The sequence below is a fragment of the Vicia villosa genome, linkage group LG6, assembly GCF_029867415.1.
Source record: "Vicia villosa cultivar HV-30 ecotype Madison, WI linkage group LG6, Vvil1.0, whole genome shotgun sequence".
NCBI lineage: Eukaryota > Viridiplantae > Streptophyta > Magnoliopsida > Fabales > Fabaceae > Vicia > Vicia villosa.
This window is the reverse complement of record NC_081185.1, coordinates 129,822,482-129,838,541: the sequence shown is the minus strand read 5'-3', so window position 1 is coordinate 129,838,541 and position 16,060 is coordinate 129,822,482. Positions and strand designations below refer to the sequence as shown.

General features: G+C 31.6%; 1 protein-coding gene across 1 annotated transcript; it reads left to right on the top strand.

The window, feature by feature from the left end:
• The first annotated feature begins 2,846 nt into the window (after positions 1–2,846).
• On the top strand, positions 2,847–5,983 carry LOC131612371 (receptor-like kinase TMK4). The gene is made up of 2 exons (XM_058884168.1): positions 2,847–4,308; positions 4,389–5,983. The coding sequence occupies exons 1-2, from the start codon at positions 2,916–2,918 to the stop codon at positions 5,600–5,602; spliced, it is 2,607 nt and encodes an 868-aa protein (XP_058740151.1). The 5' UTR covers positions 2,847–2,915; the 3' UTR covers positions 5,603–5,983.
• Positions 5,984–16,060: the final 10,077 nt, after the last annotated feature.

The window sequence follows — 16,060 nt, the reverse complement described above, 5'->3', positions numbered from 1 at the left end:
TCAATGAAAGCAGAAAGAGAAATACAAATATTAACTTATACTATTTTACAAATAAAAATTAAATTTATTTTACTTTTTTTATTTACGCCCGTTATCGAAAAAAAGGGAGTAAATAAATACTTAATTATAATTTTTTTTAATTTACACCCGTTTTTTAAAAATAGGGTGTCTATAATTACTTGTCAATACTAAAAATGAGACTTTATTTACAAATTTGCCATCTTGTGTCTTATTTACACCCGTTTTTAGTATAATAGGTGTAAATTTATAAATTGTATTGTCATTTTTGCACTAGTGAATTTGGCATAGGAGAGAATTAGTGAAGAGAGAATAAAAGCGTGGGGGACCCACATATTTTCAAATTCTTTTCTTAATGTAAAGAAAAGAGAAGATAAAAGAGATATTCCATTTGTATCTTCTCATCCAATAATTTTTTTTTGTATTTGTTAAATACTCCTCACCACATCAAAGCTTATCAACCCCCACCACAATCTTCACTGATGTGTTGAACTTATATCACATTGTGAAAAGAAAAGTATAAACACTAGTGAATGTATTCCAATAATCTTAATGTTTTTCATTACAATTTACAACTCAATTTTAAAATAAAAAATTAATTAATTAAGTAACCTTTTACAATATTAAAAGAGAAAAAAGAGTATGTACTGATAGTGTAAAATATGTTTATGTTGTCAACTAATCAGAGACATGTATTTAATCAAGTCACACTTTTAATTTAAAAATAATGATATGACGTGACATAATATTATAATTCTATTGGATGATGGTGTAAAATTAGTTTACACTGGCAGTGCACTATATTTAAACTCATATTAAAATTGTACAATATTTACTTATTTAATTTATTCTATTAAAAATAAATAGTAGAATTAATTAATTAATTAAATTTAAAAGAATTAAATTAATTTAATTAAAAATGACCTTTTTCATTAGGACATTATAATATTTTTTAAATATACAACACTTCTATCTTCTCTATTTCTTTTTATTTCCCCCTTAAACTCTCTCTCTCTCTCTCTCTCTCTCTCTCTCTCTCTCTCTCTCTCTCTCTCACATCTAAGAAGAAGCATTGACCAGAGATAAATCCTCGAGTATCAATACACCATGCTCAATCAACATCAGGAAAACCTGTAATATGTAGGGTTGTTCAAAATCAAACCGACCCAATGAAAAACCACAAAATCGAACCAAAATCCTGAAAAACTGCATTTAGTTCGGATGTGTTTGAGTCGTTTTCTAACAGAACCGTGCTATTCGGTTTTCGGTTTGTATTTTGCAAACCGAATCAAACCAAAATAAATCGCATTATGTTACAAAATCTTACTAATACATATTTCTTAAATTTTTTGAGAATAGTATTACGTGTATGATATTTATTTTAATTTATATATAATAAAAAATAAAATATTATTCATTTATGTATACTATTTTGCCAAAATATATTTTATCATATTCTTTGTATAATATTTATTTACGAATGCAATTTTATGTATATCATTCTTTAGACCTCAGATAAAATTATAAGATGCATTTTTATGTATCAAATTATAAATTTATTTTGACAATTATAAATTTTTTATGGTAATGTATGAACGACTAGACACAAAATTATATTTTCCTTTATATGTGTATGTATGACTCAATATTTTTTTTTTCCGTAAAAAATCGAACAAATCCAAATCGCATTAGTTTGGTTTGATTTGGTTTTATTTTTAAAAGTTAACTCAATTTTTTTTCTTGTGGTTAAATAGAGGAGGCGCCCAATTAACCTTCTATAACTTGAAATATTCATGTGAGAAGGATTGTTATCACTTAGTAGTTTCATTGATGGGTATCTAGGTGTGTTGTCATATTTGGAACCAATTAATCTCGAGTCAGATAAAAGGTTAAAACAATACTTTCCTTGTTAAAAAGAGATGCCTTTCTTGAATTGAACTACTTCTAATCCAAGAAAGTATTTGAGTTAGCCAAGGTTTCTCATCTAGAACTGATGGTGTAGGACTGATTTGATCTTGTCAAATTCATTCAAAGAATTATCAACAAATATGATGTCCATAAATAAACTAGAAGTAGGTGAGTGATTTAATGTATTTCTTGATGAATAATGAGTTGTCTTCATTAGCTTGAATGAACTCATTGTGAATGACAGTAGACGTTAGCTTTTCATACTACTTTTTATTTGCTTGTTTGAGTTTATAAAGGGACTTTTTGAGTTCGCAAACTTGGTTTAGTTTTGAAGTTTTTATGCCAGGAGGAATAACCATATATACATCTTCTTGAAGTTCACTATGAAGGAATACATTTTTGACATCTAACTGATGTATGTGCCAATTTCTATTGGACAGTTCAAAAAAGTGTCTGATACGCGTCGTACGTTTGTCATTGTCCGATACGTATCCGATGCAGGTACACACCTTCTGATTGGTGTGTCGGAGCTTCATACCAAATAAGTAAAATATGAGAAAAAAAATTAATTTGCTTAACACTTAAATCGAGTTTATGAATCATCACCCTTTTATACATATATATATATATATATATATATATATATATATATATATATATATATATATATATATATAATTGACAAAAGGGGATGAGGTAGATTGGTCATTAATGTGTGTTGTTTATATATATATTTTGGACTGAGACAAAAAGCTTATAACATGGTTGGCCAAGTAAAGTATACCCACTGAAATATGAATATATATTTGGCCACGCCTATGTTGAGAGGTAATATTTTAACACAGTGGCTCACCTTCGTTGACTGCAGTTCAATCGAGATTAACGCGGACGCAATTTTATATAAAATTTTAGTAATTGATTCTTGCTGTCTATTAGTACATTGATTCAACTAAATACTGGTGTTATTTTTGACTCTTAAGAAGAAACTTATGCATTCTAAATCAACCATGAATACATTACGTTATCTTTTTTTATCCATCCTCTTATTCATCATTCCGGTTGTGGTTGCTGTTGCTAATGCAGATGAAGGTGATGATTACATGTCTCAACTTTTGAAAGCTCTCACCCCAACTCCAACAGGTTGGTCTAACAAAACTCACTTTTGCAAATGGAACGGCGTTGTTTGCATGTCAGGTCGAGTTAGTGCCATCACACTCCCATCATCCAACCTCACTGGAATACTCCCTCCCGATCTCGACTCTCTTATTGATCTCGCCCACATCGATCTCCACAACAACTCACTCACAGGTCAGTTCCCTAATTTGTTTGGTCTCTCCCTTCTCCAAACTGCATCCTTTGGTCACAATAAGTTCACCTCCATTCCAGAGGATTGCTTTCGCGGGCTACCACATCTCAGAACGCTAAACCTCAGTAATAACTTGAAACTCGTACCATGGTTATTCCCTAAGAATTTAAGAGATTCATCATTGATGCAAACCCTCGATCTCGAAGCTACAAATATCCTAGCAACCTTGCCATCAGAAATGTTCGATTGGTTTCCAAGTCTGCATACTGTTTTTCTTTCTCACAACAACATGACTGGAACACTCCCGGTGTCTCTTGGGAAATCTGCCGTAAGGTATTTACGGTTCAACAACCAAGGAGGGAAGATGGACCGGTTCTCAGGTTCCATTGATGTGATATCGTCAATGAAGTTCTTGTCTCAAGCATGGCTTCACAACAACGCCTTCACCGGTCCAATTCCTAACTTGTCTAACTCCAAATATTTGTTTGATTTGCAACTTCACTCAAATATCTTAACTGGTTTGGTTATACCTTCTTTGTTCCCTCTCTCTACCTTGAAAAATATCTCAATAGATGATAATTTGCTTCAGGGACCGGTGCCTGTGTTTCCTAAGAATATTAAAGCAACTTGGGAAGATAACAACTTTTGCGTTGGACCATGTGATCCACGGGTCACGATTTTGCTTCAAATTTTTGAAGCTTTTGGATATCCTGCTTATCTTTCAAGTGAAGTAAACCATGCTTGTTCAGAAGGATCATTGTTTATGTGTCAAAGCGGAAAAATCGTGAGCGTTGATTTGAGGAATCAGAGTTTAACAGGAACTATCTCTATGGCATTTTCCAATTTAACAAGTTTAGTGAACTTGAATCTTGGTGGCAATAATTTGACAGGTTCAATACCACATAGTCTTGCAACTTTGACTCAACTCCGACTTCTTGATGTTTCTGATAATAATCTATCTGGACGAGTTCCCGAATTTTCATCCAAGGTGAAGTTAATTACCACAGGCAATACTTTGCTTGGACGAGGCGGAGGCACATCAAAAACAGCAGGGTTTAGACCTCTTTGGATTGCAGGTATGTATGTTTATCCATTATAAAAAATATTTTTACTTTTGTGATAACACAATAAAATCATTATTGTTTATGGCATGCAGGGGCATCAATGTTCAGTGTTGGAATTGTAATATTTATTGTGATTATTTGTAAACGTAAGAGGTATTCCATTACAGTAAAGAGGTTGATCTTCAGAAGTACAAGGAAATCTATAGACTACAATGTGGAGGATTTTATACAAACTTATAACTTGTCGGTACCAATTAAGCAATATAGATACGCAGAAGTGAAAAGAATGACAAATTCTTTCAAAGATCAATTAGGTCGAGGAGGATATGGTATTGTGTACAAAGCAAGTTTACCTGATGGTCGTCAAGTGGCAGTGAAAATGATAAACGAGTCAAAGGGAAATGGAGAAGAATTCATAAACGAAGTTGCTAGCATTAGTCGAACTTCACATGTGAACATTGTCTCACTAGTGGGTTTTTGTTATGGGAATAAAAGAGCACTCATATATGAGTTCATGCCCAATGGTTCACTAGACAAGTATATCTTCAAAAATGGATTTCCGGATGCTATTTGTAATTTGGATTGGAATACAATGTACCAAATTGCAGTAGGAATCGCTCGAGGGCTAGACTACTTGCATCAAGGATGTATTTCAAGAATTTTGCATCTTGATATCAAACCTCAGAATATTCTTTTAGATGAAGATTTTTGTCCAAAAATTTCTGATTTTGGACTAGCTCAAATTTGTCGAAGGAATGATAGTATTGTGTCCATACTTGGCACACGGGGAACTATAGGATATATAGCTCCTGAAGTATTTAGTCGAACATTTGGTGCAATTTCTCACAAGTCTGATGTATATAGTTATGGTATGTTGATTCTAGAAATTATTGGTGGAAGAAAAAATTATGACACTGTTGGATCATGTACTTCTGAAATGTACTTTGCAGATTGGATTTATAAGGATCTTCAGTTAAGCAATAACCTTGTGAACGGTTTAGCATACTCAGAGGAAGAAAGGGATTTGATAAGAAAGATTACTATGATTAGTCTATGGTGCATTCAAACAAATCCATCTGATAGACCATCGATGAATAGAGTAATAGAAATGCTACAAGGACCACTTGAGTCGATAGCATATCCTCCAAAACCTTTCTTATATTCTCCTGAAATGCTATCATTACAAACTTCGTATGAGTATTCCAATAATTTGATAGGGGAAAATTCAACAACCTTACTGAAGAATGGTTCCACAAAATCAAATAACTTCTGCAAAGACACAAGTGAAAATATTAGTGTAATGTAAGTTATCTAGTTAGTATTGCTTGAATTGACCTTTCCATATCCTTTATATTGTTTTGTGACTATTGGATTTTTTTCCGGTTAGAATCTATGTATATGTAAAGCAATTCACACATTACTTTCTCATAAGTTTTCAAATCTATATTTTCCTCATGTATATCAGTCATATCGTTTTAATTTGTGCTTCTACTACCTGTTACGATTATTATTTTATTAGTCTTTTTAATTTATTTTAATATTTCTCCATATACTCTAGACATAGTCAAAGCACATTATTGAGAACATAATAATTTGACTTTATGACCATATTTTGTGCCAATAGCTTCACTAACCAAAGAGGATGTAGATTGTGAAACAATGGACTGAAAAAGTTGTGCACATAAGGATAGTGTCAATCAAACACGTTGAAAAAAAAATAGTAACTTGAATATATATATATATATATATATATATATATATATATATATATATATATATATATATATATATATATAGGGAGCATATCAAGTGAGAGCATTTTTAAATGAGAGATGAGAGGAATAAATATCAACCATTGGATCCATCAAGAGAGAGAATGTTATAGCCACAATAATGTATTAACATTCTCTCTCTTGATGGATCTAATGGTAGATATTTATTCCTCTCATCTCTCATTTAAAAATGCTCTCACTTGATATGCTCCATATATATATATATATATATATATATATATATATATATATATATATATATATATATATATATATATATATATATATATATATATGTATTCTAAAACAGGAGAATCATTCACGCATTATTCGCATAGGTATCTGAATGATGAAACGTTTTCTATAGGCCACAATTTTTTGTTGGTGATTTTAGTATCATCAATATATTTTGGTAATAATGTGATTTACTGTAGGCCGATGCAATTATGCATTAAGCTTGAAACGAGTTAGGGTAGTGCGGAGTGCACGCTCGTAGAGCCAAACGTGCAATTGAATACGAATAATAGAAGTTTCAGCCATTAGAATAATTTATTTTTGGGTCATTATTTTATGGGTCTGGATTGTATTTTCAGACCTGATTCGTATTGTAATTGTAACCCTTATTCTGTTAAAAGGGCTGGTGGCCGCTACTGTTCATCACGTTTTTTTACTATTCACGAAATATTTTTTCGGAGCTTCGTACAAATTGTTATGGAGAAGTAAACTCCACAGAATAATCTACTGTAACCGTTTTCCGCCGATATTTTGAGGTTCTTATAATTTCCATTTAATCTATTTCCTTTTAATTCTGATCTTTGATATGTTGTTTGCTTAATTCGATATTTATCCAAGGTTAGATTAATTTATTTCGATGATTGCATGTTCCTATACTTTAATCGCGTTTGCTTAATCCTCGTATGTTTATCGTGTTTGCTTAATTTACATTTGCTATATCTATTCCGTTTGCTTAATTCAAAAATTAGGATCATACATCATATAATATCAACTGCACTTCTATGATCGTTATTATAATCGAAAAGGGAATAGAATCCGTTTATGAATTGGGAATTTTTTTGGTCGATGATAAGTTGGGAAGCCAAAACAGTAGATTAATCGTTTCATCTTATTATGATAATCACTTATTTGCACAATTTTCTTAATCGAAAATTAAACCAACCCCCCAAATTGATTTTCAGTTAGTTAATATAATCAAGAATCCTCGCGATACGATACTTGAGTTGTCGTTACCGTTATTATATTTTCAAAAGTTACTCGTTTTTTATCCGTGTTCGACGGAGGATCAAATTGAGTTTTTGTTGGGGATTCTTGTCGTTATTAATTGGTATTAGAGTCATAGGTTTAGTGATCTCTCGGTTCGGCCCTAGGTTCCTCGCGGTTTTGGCCAATTCGTGTTTAGAGTAAAAAAAAATTGGGTTTTTGGAAAATTTTGTCCGATTGTAAAACTTTTTTACCTACTGTGAGCAGAAAATTCGTGCGATCAATACTCTAGAAAAGTTAAGGGATTTCGACCCCAAATTGCCAAATTCCTCTTTTTTCTATTTCTAATTAATTTTGTACTATTTTTGCAGTTTCGAAAAAATCCAATTTTTTTTCCATAATTTGTATTTCGTCTAATTAGATGAAATTATGTGGTTTTATATTTTTCTGAATTTATTTTAATCGTATTTCTTCTTTCTATTTGTTTCTGCCTATTTGGGACATATTTGGTATTTCTGAAACAGTTTTTGATAACATGGTTGGCCAAAGAACTTTAAGGTAGTTGGCTTCCCGTGATGCGAACTATAATGTTTTATGCATTGAGTATCCTGATGTTGATGTACCTTTCAAATTGAAATCTGGTTTAATTCATTTGTTTCCTAGGTTTAATGGTTTTGCAGGTGAGGATCCGCATAAGCATCTGAATGAATTCCAGGTTGTGTGCTCTCCACCTTCTGAACCTTCACTAGAGGATATTGTCAAACAAATGGCATCATATAATCTCAAGTTTCAACAACAAATAGATTTTACTCTTCAGACTTTGCAAACACAGATTGGACAACTTGCCGTTTTGATGAATGCCATGAAGCAAGCTCAAGGATCAAACCAACAACCCTTGGAAGAGCAATATGTTTTTCAAATAGAGTTGCTTTCAGAAACTGTTGATGATACTTGTACTGATTTATTTGCAGCTGATTTTCGTCCATTGTTTGGTTTTGAGGATGTTTACTCTTGTGATGTTTGTATAGACACTAAAATTTACTTTGTTTGTGCTGAAATTGAGGTTGCCTTGCAAGTTGATATTCTTACTGCAGATGAGGTTGCCATTGAAGTTGTTTATGTAGTTGAAGCTCTCGACATCCCGGTTGCCCTGAACAAACCATCCATCGAACAACCACATTCCCAAGAGTTGAAACCAATTCCTGAAAATCTTAAATATGCTTATTTAGAGATGAATGAAAAGCTATCGGTTATAATTTCTTCTAACCTTGATTTTAATATAGAAAATAAGCTTTTGCAGGTTGTGAAGAAGCATAGAAAGGCGATTGGGTGGATTTTGACCGAAATACCCGTTATTAGCCCATCTATGATTTTGCATAGGGTCTCAATTGAAGGGGAAGATGAAACAAAAGTAGTGAGGAAACCCCTAAATCTTTTGATCTCTGATGTTGTGGAAAAGAAGATCACGTGCCCATTCGACACTTTTACTTATTAAAGATTCTTCTTTGATCCTGAAATAAAAGGCGAAGACACTAATAAAATTTTCAAGTTCAATGGACATCACCCAAAGCTACTTTATGAAAGCCCCACTCTGGAAGAAGAGAATGTAGAAGATCTCTTTTTGTGAAAGGTTAGTTATGTGATCACTTATCATCCTTGACTATTCGGGTGTGCTCTTCCCTCTCTCTCACTCTTATTTTATAGGCTAAATTACCTCCTGGGTCTTTTAAGTTATTTAATTGTAACAAATTAGTCATTTATGTTTTAATTGTAACAAGTTAGTCCTTTTTCGCTACATGTTAGTCCTTTATGTTAACTAACGTTTGCAGTGTTGACGTTTTTCTCAAAATCCTTTCTAAAAAAGCTGAAGAAACATTAATGGTACTGATATGTCACATAACATAAGTCATAGAGCATCATTGGATCATATAATAAAATTTTTCAGAATTTTTTAGTGCATAAAAGTATTTTTAAACTAATTAAAATGCATGCAAAATAAAAAATTAAAGAAAAATAGTAAAACAAAAAATAAAATTATCATAAAATTACACAAAGTGTAAAATGAGAAGTAATATTTTTAGAAATTTTTTCATAATTTTTGGACCAAAAACGAATTTAATATGAATTTTAGAAGTTAAAATAAAAGTAATAGAACAAAATAAAGTAGAAATAGGTCAACAGTGCATGCGTTAATTAACATAAAGGACCCACATGTAACATAAAAAACATAAAGGACTGAATCATTACAATTAAATAACTTAAAGGACACTGGAGGTAATTTAGCCTATTTTATATTTATGTCCTTCTATTGAGGATAATGCTTGTTTTAAGTGTGGTTGAGGGAATCATTTATTTTCTTTGCCTTTGTTCTTTGTTTTGTTTTATATTCGGTTCTTTTAAAAAATGTGTCTCTTTGAAAGTTTTAGGCTATAGACTAATTTGAGGTTAGTTGTGGAGACTTTGGAAAAATTCACAAGATCGGTATCGTCTTAACACCGTAAGTCTCTTGAGTATGGAAATCAATGTGAATACTTGTTATGACATAGGCTTGAGTTCTCATCCTTTAATAGCTCTTGAGTAGTTTATTTAGCAGTCGACACCATCTAGAAATCACACACTAAGTAATTAATCTGATGCAAATAAGTGAACGATCATGTGCTTAATAAGAAAAAAATTTTGAATAGGAATCTTTCCTTCTAAGTTAGGTGACCCTCACCCGGTCACTTAGCCTAACAGTTGCGAAACCTTCAAGAAAATTTTTTTGTTGCTAAAGTGATTAATTTTGAATGACAAGATATGGATCATAGTTACTAACAGGCTTATTTACCATGTGTATGAATAGAAAAGTGCTTAATGTGATTGCGCCAGAATGAAAGAGAGCGAAAAGGAGGATGAATAAGTTAGGCTTAGGCATAATAACATGATTCAAATTGATTTGAATAGGAAGGAGGCTTATGATTGCACAATTACGGAGTAGTGTTCTTACGATATCCTTAGTGTGCAATATCAATATCTATCGATGCAATCTTAACCGAAGAAGAGTTGGTAGCCTAGAATGAGTATCTGAGTGTTGTTGTGTTTCATGAGTTTTGATTTTATTTTGCTCGGAGTGCAAAAGTCCAAGTGTGTGGGAATTTGATCAGTGCATTTTAATGTACATTCCTCTATGTTTGTACTTAGGCATTTCTATGGGTTGTCTTGCTTATTTTTTTTATTTTATTGTGTTTTCATATTTTATTTTACTTTTGTCTTTATTTAACTTTCAGAATTTGCAGCTTTCAATAAAAAATTCATAACTGGAGCTACGAGAATCAGGTCGACGCTTGTTTGTATTTTCTGACCCGGTTCGTATTGTAATTGTAACCCTTATTCTGTTAAAAGGGATGGTGGCCGCTACTGTTCATCACATTTTTTCACTATTCACGAAATATTTTTTCGGAGCTTCGAATTTTTATGGAGATCTAAACTCCACATATTAATCTGCTGTAACCGATTTCCTCTGATACTTTGAGGTTCTTATATTTTCCAATTAATCTATTTTCTTTCAATTCTCATCTTTGATAAGTTTTTTGCTTGATTCGATATTATCCAAGGTTAGATTGATTTATTTCGATGATTGCATGTTCCTATACTTTAATCGCGTTTGCTTAATCCACATATGTTTATTGTGTTTGCTTAATTCACGATTGCTATATCTAATCCGTTTGCTTAATTCAAAAATTAGGAACATACATCATATAATATCAATTACGGTTGTATGATCGCTATTATAATCGAAAAGGGAATAGAATCCATTTAGGAATTGGGGATTATTTGGGTCGAAGATAAGTTGGGAAGCCAAAACAGTAGAATAATCATTTCAGCTTATTTTAATAATCACTTATTTGCACTATTTTTCTTAATCTAAACTTAAACCAAACCCTCAAATCGATTTCCAGTTAGTTTATTGTGTTTTCATATTTTTTTTGCCTTTATTTTATTTTCATATTTAATTTTCAGAATTTGCACCTTCAATAAAAAATTCATAACTGGAGCTACGAGAATCGAATCGATGCATTCTAGTATTCACCATAAAGCTAAGAGAAAGAGCTACTATTTTCATGTTGGAGTCAAAGGTAAATTCGGAGTGCATAGTTTCTAGTAGGGCTAGAATTGAGTCGAGTCGAGTCAAACTCGCCTCAGCTCAGTTTGACTCGTTAAGAATTGTCCGAGTTTGAGTTCATGATGAACTTTTTTCAGCTCAAACTCGACTCGTTAAGAATTGGACGAGTTTGAGTTCGAGTTTATCTCAAACTTTTTTTTAGGTTAAACTTGACTTGTTAGAAGTTCACGAACATCCCGATTCAGCTCGTTAGGTTTATCTTGTTAGGTTCAACTCGCTTATTTCACAGACCTTTTTAAAGTATTTTTTTTTACATATATATTTGACATTTTAAATTAATATTTTTTAAATAAAAGTTATAAGATTGGAATTTATACGATGTTAATTTTATTTGTATAATTATTTGTAGAAATATTTTGCTCACTAGAGAATATAAATTATCAATTAAAAGTGTTAGATTAAAATAAAATATGATACTAAGATTTAGAGCAAATATTTAAACCTACTCTTAAAGACAATATAATCTATCTCATATATAATCGAGTTGACTCATGAACCTAACGAGTCGAACTATGTATAGTTTAAATTCAGCTCATTTAGTTAACGAACTTAGTTTTTATCTCATACTCAGCTCATTTGGTTCATGAACCTAGTTTAACGATTTAATTTTCGAATCGAGTTTTGAACTATTTTCGAGTTAGTTTGGTTCATTGCCATCCCTAATTTCCAGAATTGCGTTGAAGTTTCAGCCAGTAGAATAATTTGTTTTTGGGTCATTATTTTATGGGACTGGTTTGTATTTTCCGACCCAATTCGTATTGTAATTATAACCCTTATTCTGTTGAAAGGGCTGGTGGCCGCTACTGTTCATCACGTTTTTTTTACTATTCATGAAATATTTTTTCGGAGCTTGGTATGAATTGTTATGGAGAACTAAACTCGACATATTAATCTATTGCAACCGATTTCCGCCGATACTTCCATGTTCTTATATTTTCCAATTAATCTATTTCCTATCAATTCTGATCTTTGATATGTTTTTTTTGTTAATTCGATATTATCCAAGGTTAGATTGATTTATTTCGATGATTGCATGTTCCTATACTTTAATTGCGTTTGCTTAATCCACGTATGTTTATCGTGTTTGCTTAATTCACGATTGCTATATCTAATCCATTTGCTTAACTCAGAAATTAGGATCATACATAATATAATATCAATTGCGCTTGTATGGTTGTTATTATAATCGAAAAAGTAATAGAATCCGTTTATGAATTGGGAATTTTTTTGGTCGATGATAAGTTAGGAAGCCAAAATAGTAGATTAATCGTTTCAACTTATTTTGATAATCACTGATTTGCACTATTTTCTTAATATAAACTTAAACCAACCCCCCAAATCAGTTTTCAGTTAGTTAATATAATCAAGAATCCTTGCGATACGATACTCGAGTTGTCGTTACCATTACTATATTTTCAAAAGTTACTTGTTTTTGACCCGTGTGCGACACCGGATCAGAAACCAAAGTGATATTTTCCTTTTGGTCATAAGTACCACCGTAGGCCACTTTGACGATGGGCGATCTTGTGAAATAATGTTCTTAGAGCTGTTCGAGAAGATGAGCCTAAAGAAAAAAAACTTGTGGACATATGAGGGGAACAAACTTGCAGGCATTCAAAGGCATGACGACCCATCCTTGGTGTTATACCCCAAAATTTGCCCACATATTTTTCAAGAAAACTCCAATCTGAAAATTAAGGGTCTCATATAATCATGGATTTTTATTTCAACAAATATCCTGACATATGAAATACTTAGTTTTTAGAATTTTTCTTATACAGTAATTTGGCTTGCAGTTGAATTTATTCTTACGCAAACGCCAAATACTGTTTATTACTTCACACATGCTATTTATTTATTTACAGATAAATAGTACTGACACAATTGGTGCAGAGTTAAATCTTTTGCAGGCGCAGAATCAGGAAACTCAGACTGTACTGGTAACAGTAAATATTAGTTATTTATTATGTCTGTGTTTTTCTAACAAGTCATGTAAATAAACTATCATTTTTCACATAAAACATAAAACAAAAACAACAAAAAGAAAATTAACTTTGACTGTTGATTTTTCACTTCTAACTGCTGTTTCAATACCAGGACAGTCAGTTGACAGCCAAACTGCTGGCAGTACAATTCTCAGTGTTTTGTACCATCAATCAAATCAATCTTTCACAATTCAAAATTCCAAGATCTTTTGTGCTAGAAGTCTTCTGAATATCACGCGATTAGCAGAGACTCAACACTACACAAAAATCAGGTACGCTTAACTGTCTCCTACACAAACAGTCCCTAATCAGGGTTTTTCTTGTTTTTACAGGAGCAACAAGTTTTTGAGAGCTCAAATGGATTTCATATACATCCATATATCTCAAAGTACCATCAGACAAATTTTCAAACTTCAATTCACTCAGACGCACCGTCAGCAGCTCAAACAGTCAACAGACGACCCGTTTGACCAAAAAGTCAACAGACAGTCAAAAATGATTTTTTTTGTCAAAATCCATATTTTGTCAAAGGATTCATCATTTGATCATTGGATGATCATAATTCATCAAGGAAAGATCAAAAATCAACAAAACTCTAAGATTCAAAATTAGGGTTTTTGCCTGAAAAGTCAACTCAACTTTGACTGATCATAACTCTCTCATCCTTCATCCAAAAAATTCAAACCAAAGCTTGTTTTGAAGGAAATTCAATTATCTTTCAAATGCCATTGATCCCATGGTCATTGGATTCACCATTTGAAAAATATGATCAAAGACATTACAGGTCATTTTCAAAGTCAACAAAAAGACACTTTTTTTAAAAGGACACACAAGGAGCTTCAAAAATCATTTTGACATGAGACCAAAGGCATTGGTTAGAGGACTCTTTGAGGTTTCCAAAAAGTGCAAGATCTACTTCATATGACAAAAATTGAGGGATTTACACCTTGTTAAAGTTGGCTAAATTTTGGAAAATGCATGAAACCAACATTGTTCAAAATTGCATTTTTTCCAAATGGGGCCAAGTTTTCAGCATTCAAACATCATTTCCATGTTACTATGGGCCTCCCACGACCAAGACTAAGCCCACATCATTTTTTATCTATTTTTGGCATAATTTTTATCTTATTTTAAGATTAAAATTAAAAAGAAAATGAAATGGATAAAGAATAGCTTGTATTCCAAGCAAGACTCATTCAACTCTGTCCCAAAGCAAAGTACAGCAGAGGAGAAGAAGAAAATCAAGCCATGGTGGCTTAAAGACAAAGCTACCAATGTTGAAAAAGTCAAGATTCCAAAAAAACTCATCAATGCTTTTGGCTTAGTTTCTAAGCACTCTAATGCTTATAAATAGGCTATAGCACTTCAGTAACAATAAGAGACAGAAATAGAGAGAAAAACTCTTGCTTGTAACACACTTGTAATCTCTCAAAATATTCAAAGAATTTTGAAATTCGAAATCCAAATTTAAGTCACTTTCCATTCAAACTAAACACTCAAACACGTTCCTTGAGCTTCACTGAACATATCCAGATCATTTGCAAGCTCTGAAACTCCTTGAATCGAATGCTACAGGTCTCGATTCATCCAAACTAAAATTGACTCGTGTCTCATAACCTAAGCATATCTAACACGATGTAGACATATATTTGCACTTGGTGTGGTGTGTAGATCATTTCTGGAGCTTTAATTAAGTTTTAGATGCGTATACACGAAACCACCATTTTAGGGTTCTTCATCCCAAAATTAGGGTTTTCCAAATTAGGCAAAATTACAGGTTCTGAATAGCACCATTGAGTTCGCATGAACAATACGAACTCAACCATACCATCGCGCCAAATTTATACTCACGTTTGCTTGTATTCGCTATTATTACCAGGTGTAAAAGATTGGGTTTTTTACACCACCTGCAAATGAACGGTGTAAAAACCCATCTGAAGGTTGAAGATGATGCGTGGCGCCACGTGCTATGATCCCTCACCATCTGGGCCTTCTGATCCATCCATCAGCTCATCCAACGCCTCAGAATACGCATGCATATCATACTCCCTCATTTAAATTTCATACAGGATCAGTATCCTTTTATTTTCTATTTTATTTTCTATTTAATTTAATTTCTTTGTTAAATTAATTAAAAATAGTTTTAAAAATCCAAAAAATACACAAAAAATATTTTTAGACTTCTAAAATAATATATTATTTTATGAAATAAAAATATTTTATTTTTCTTCAAAATTTCAATATTTTACATAATTAATTAGTATATATTTATATATTTGCTTTTTAATTATTCTAACCAATCAAAAAATCATAAAAAAAATTGTTCTTTATATTAAATATTGTTTATATATTATAAACTAATTTTGTACATATTTTGAATAATTTTATCTTTAAGTTTTAATTATTTGTATAATTATATGTATAATTATGTTTTAATTAGCTTAAATCAATTTTAAATCAATTTCCAAAAATTCCAAAAAAATTAGTTTTGTTTTAAAATTAATTAATTAATATTTTGTACATATTTTTAAACTTAATTTCTAGGTTTAAATCTATTTTCATCTTTTTTCTTTATTTTAATTTAATTAATTATGCATTAATTATAATTAAAATAAATCATAAAAAAT

Bases quoted from the DNA above. Each gene is read 5' to 3' on its own strand.
- LOC131612371 (XM_058884168.1), top strand. From the start codon at position 2,916: ATGCATTCTAAATCAACCATGAATACATTACGTTATCTTTTTTTATCC. The intron at 4,309-4,388 runs GTATGTATGTTT...TATGGCATGCAG, and splicing joins TAGACCTCTTTGGATTGCAG to GGGCATCAATGTTCAGTGTT.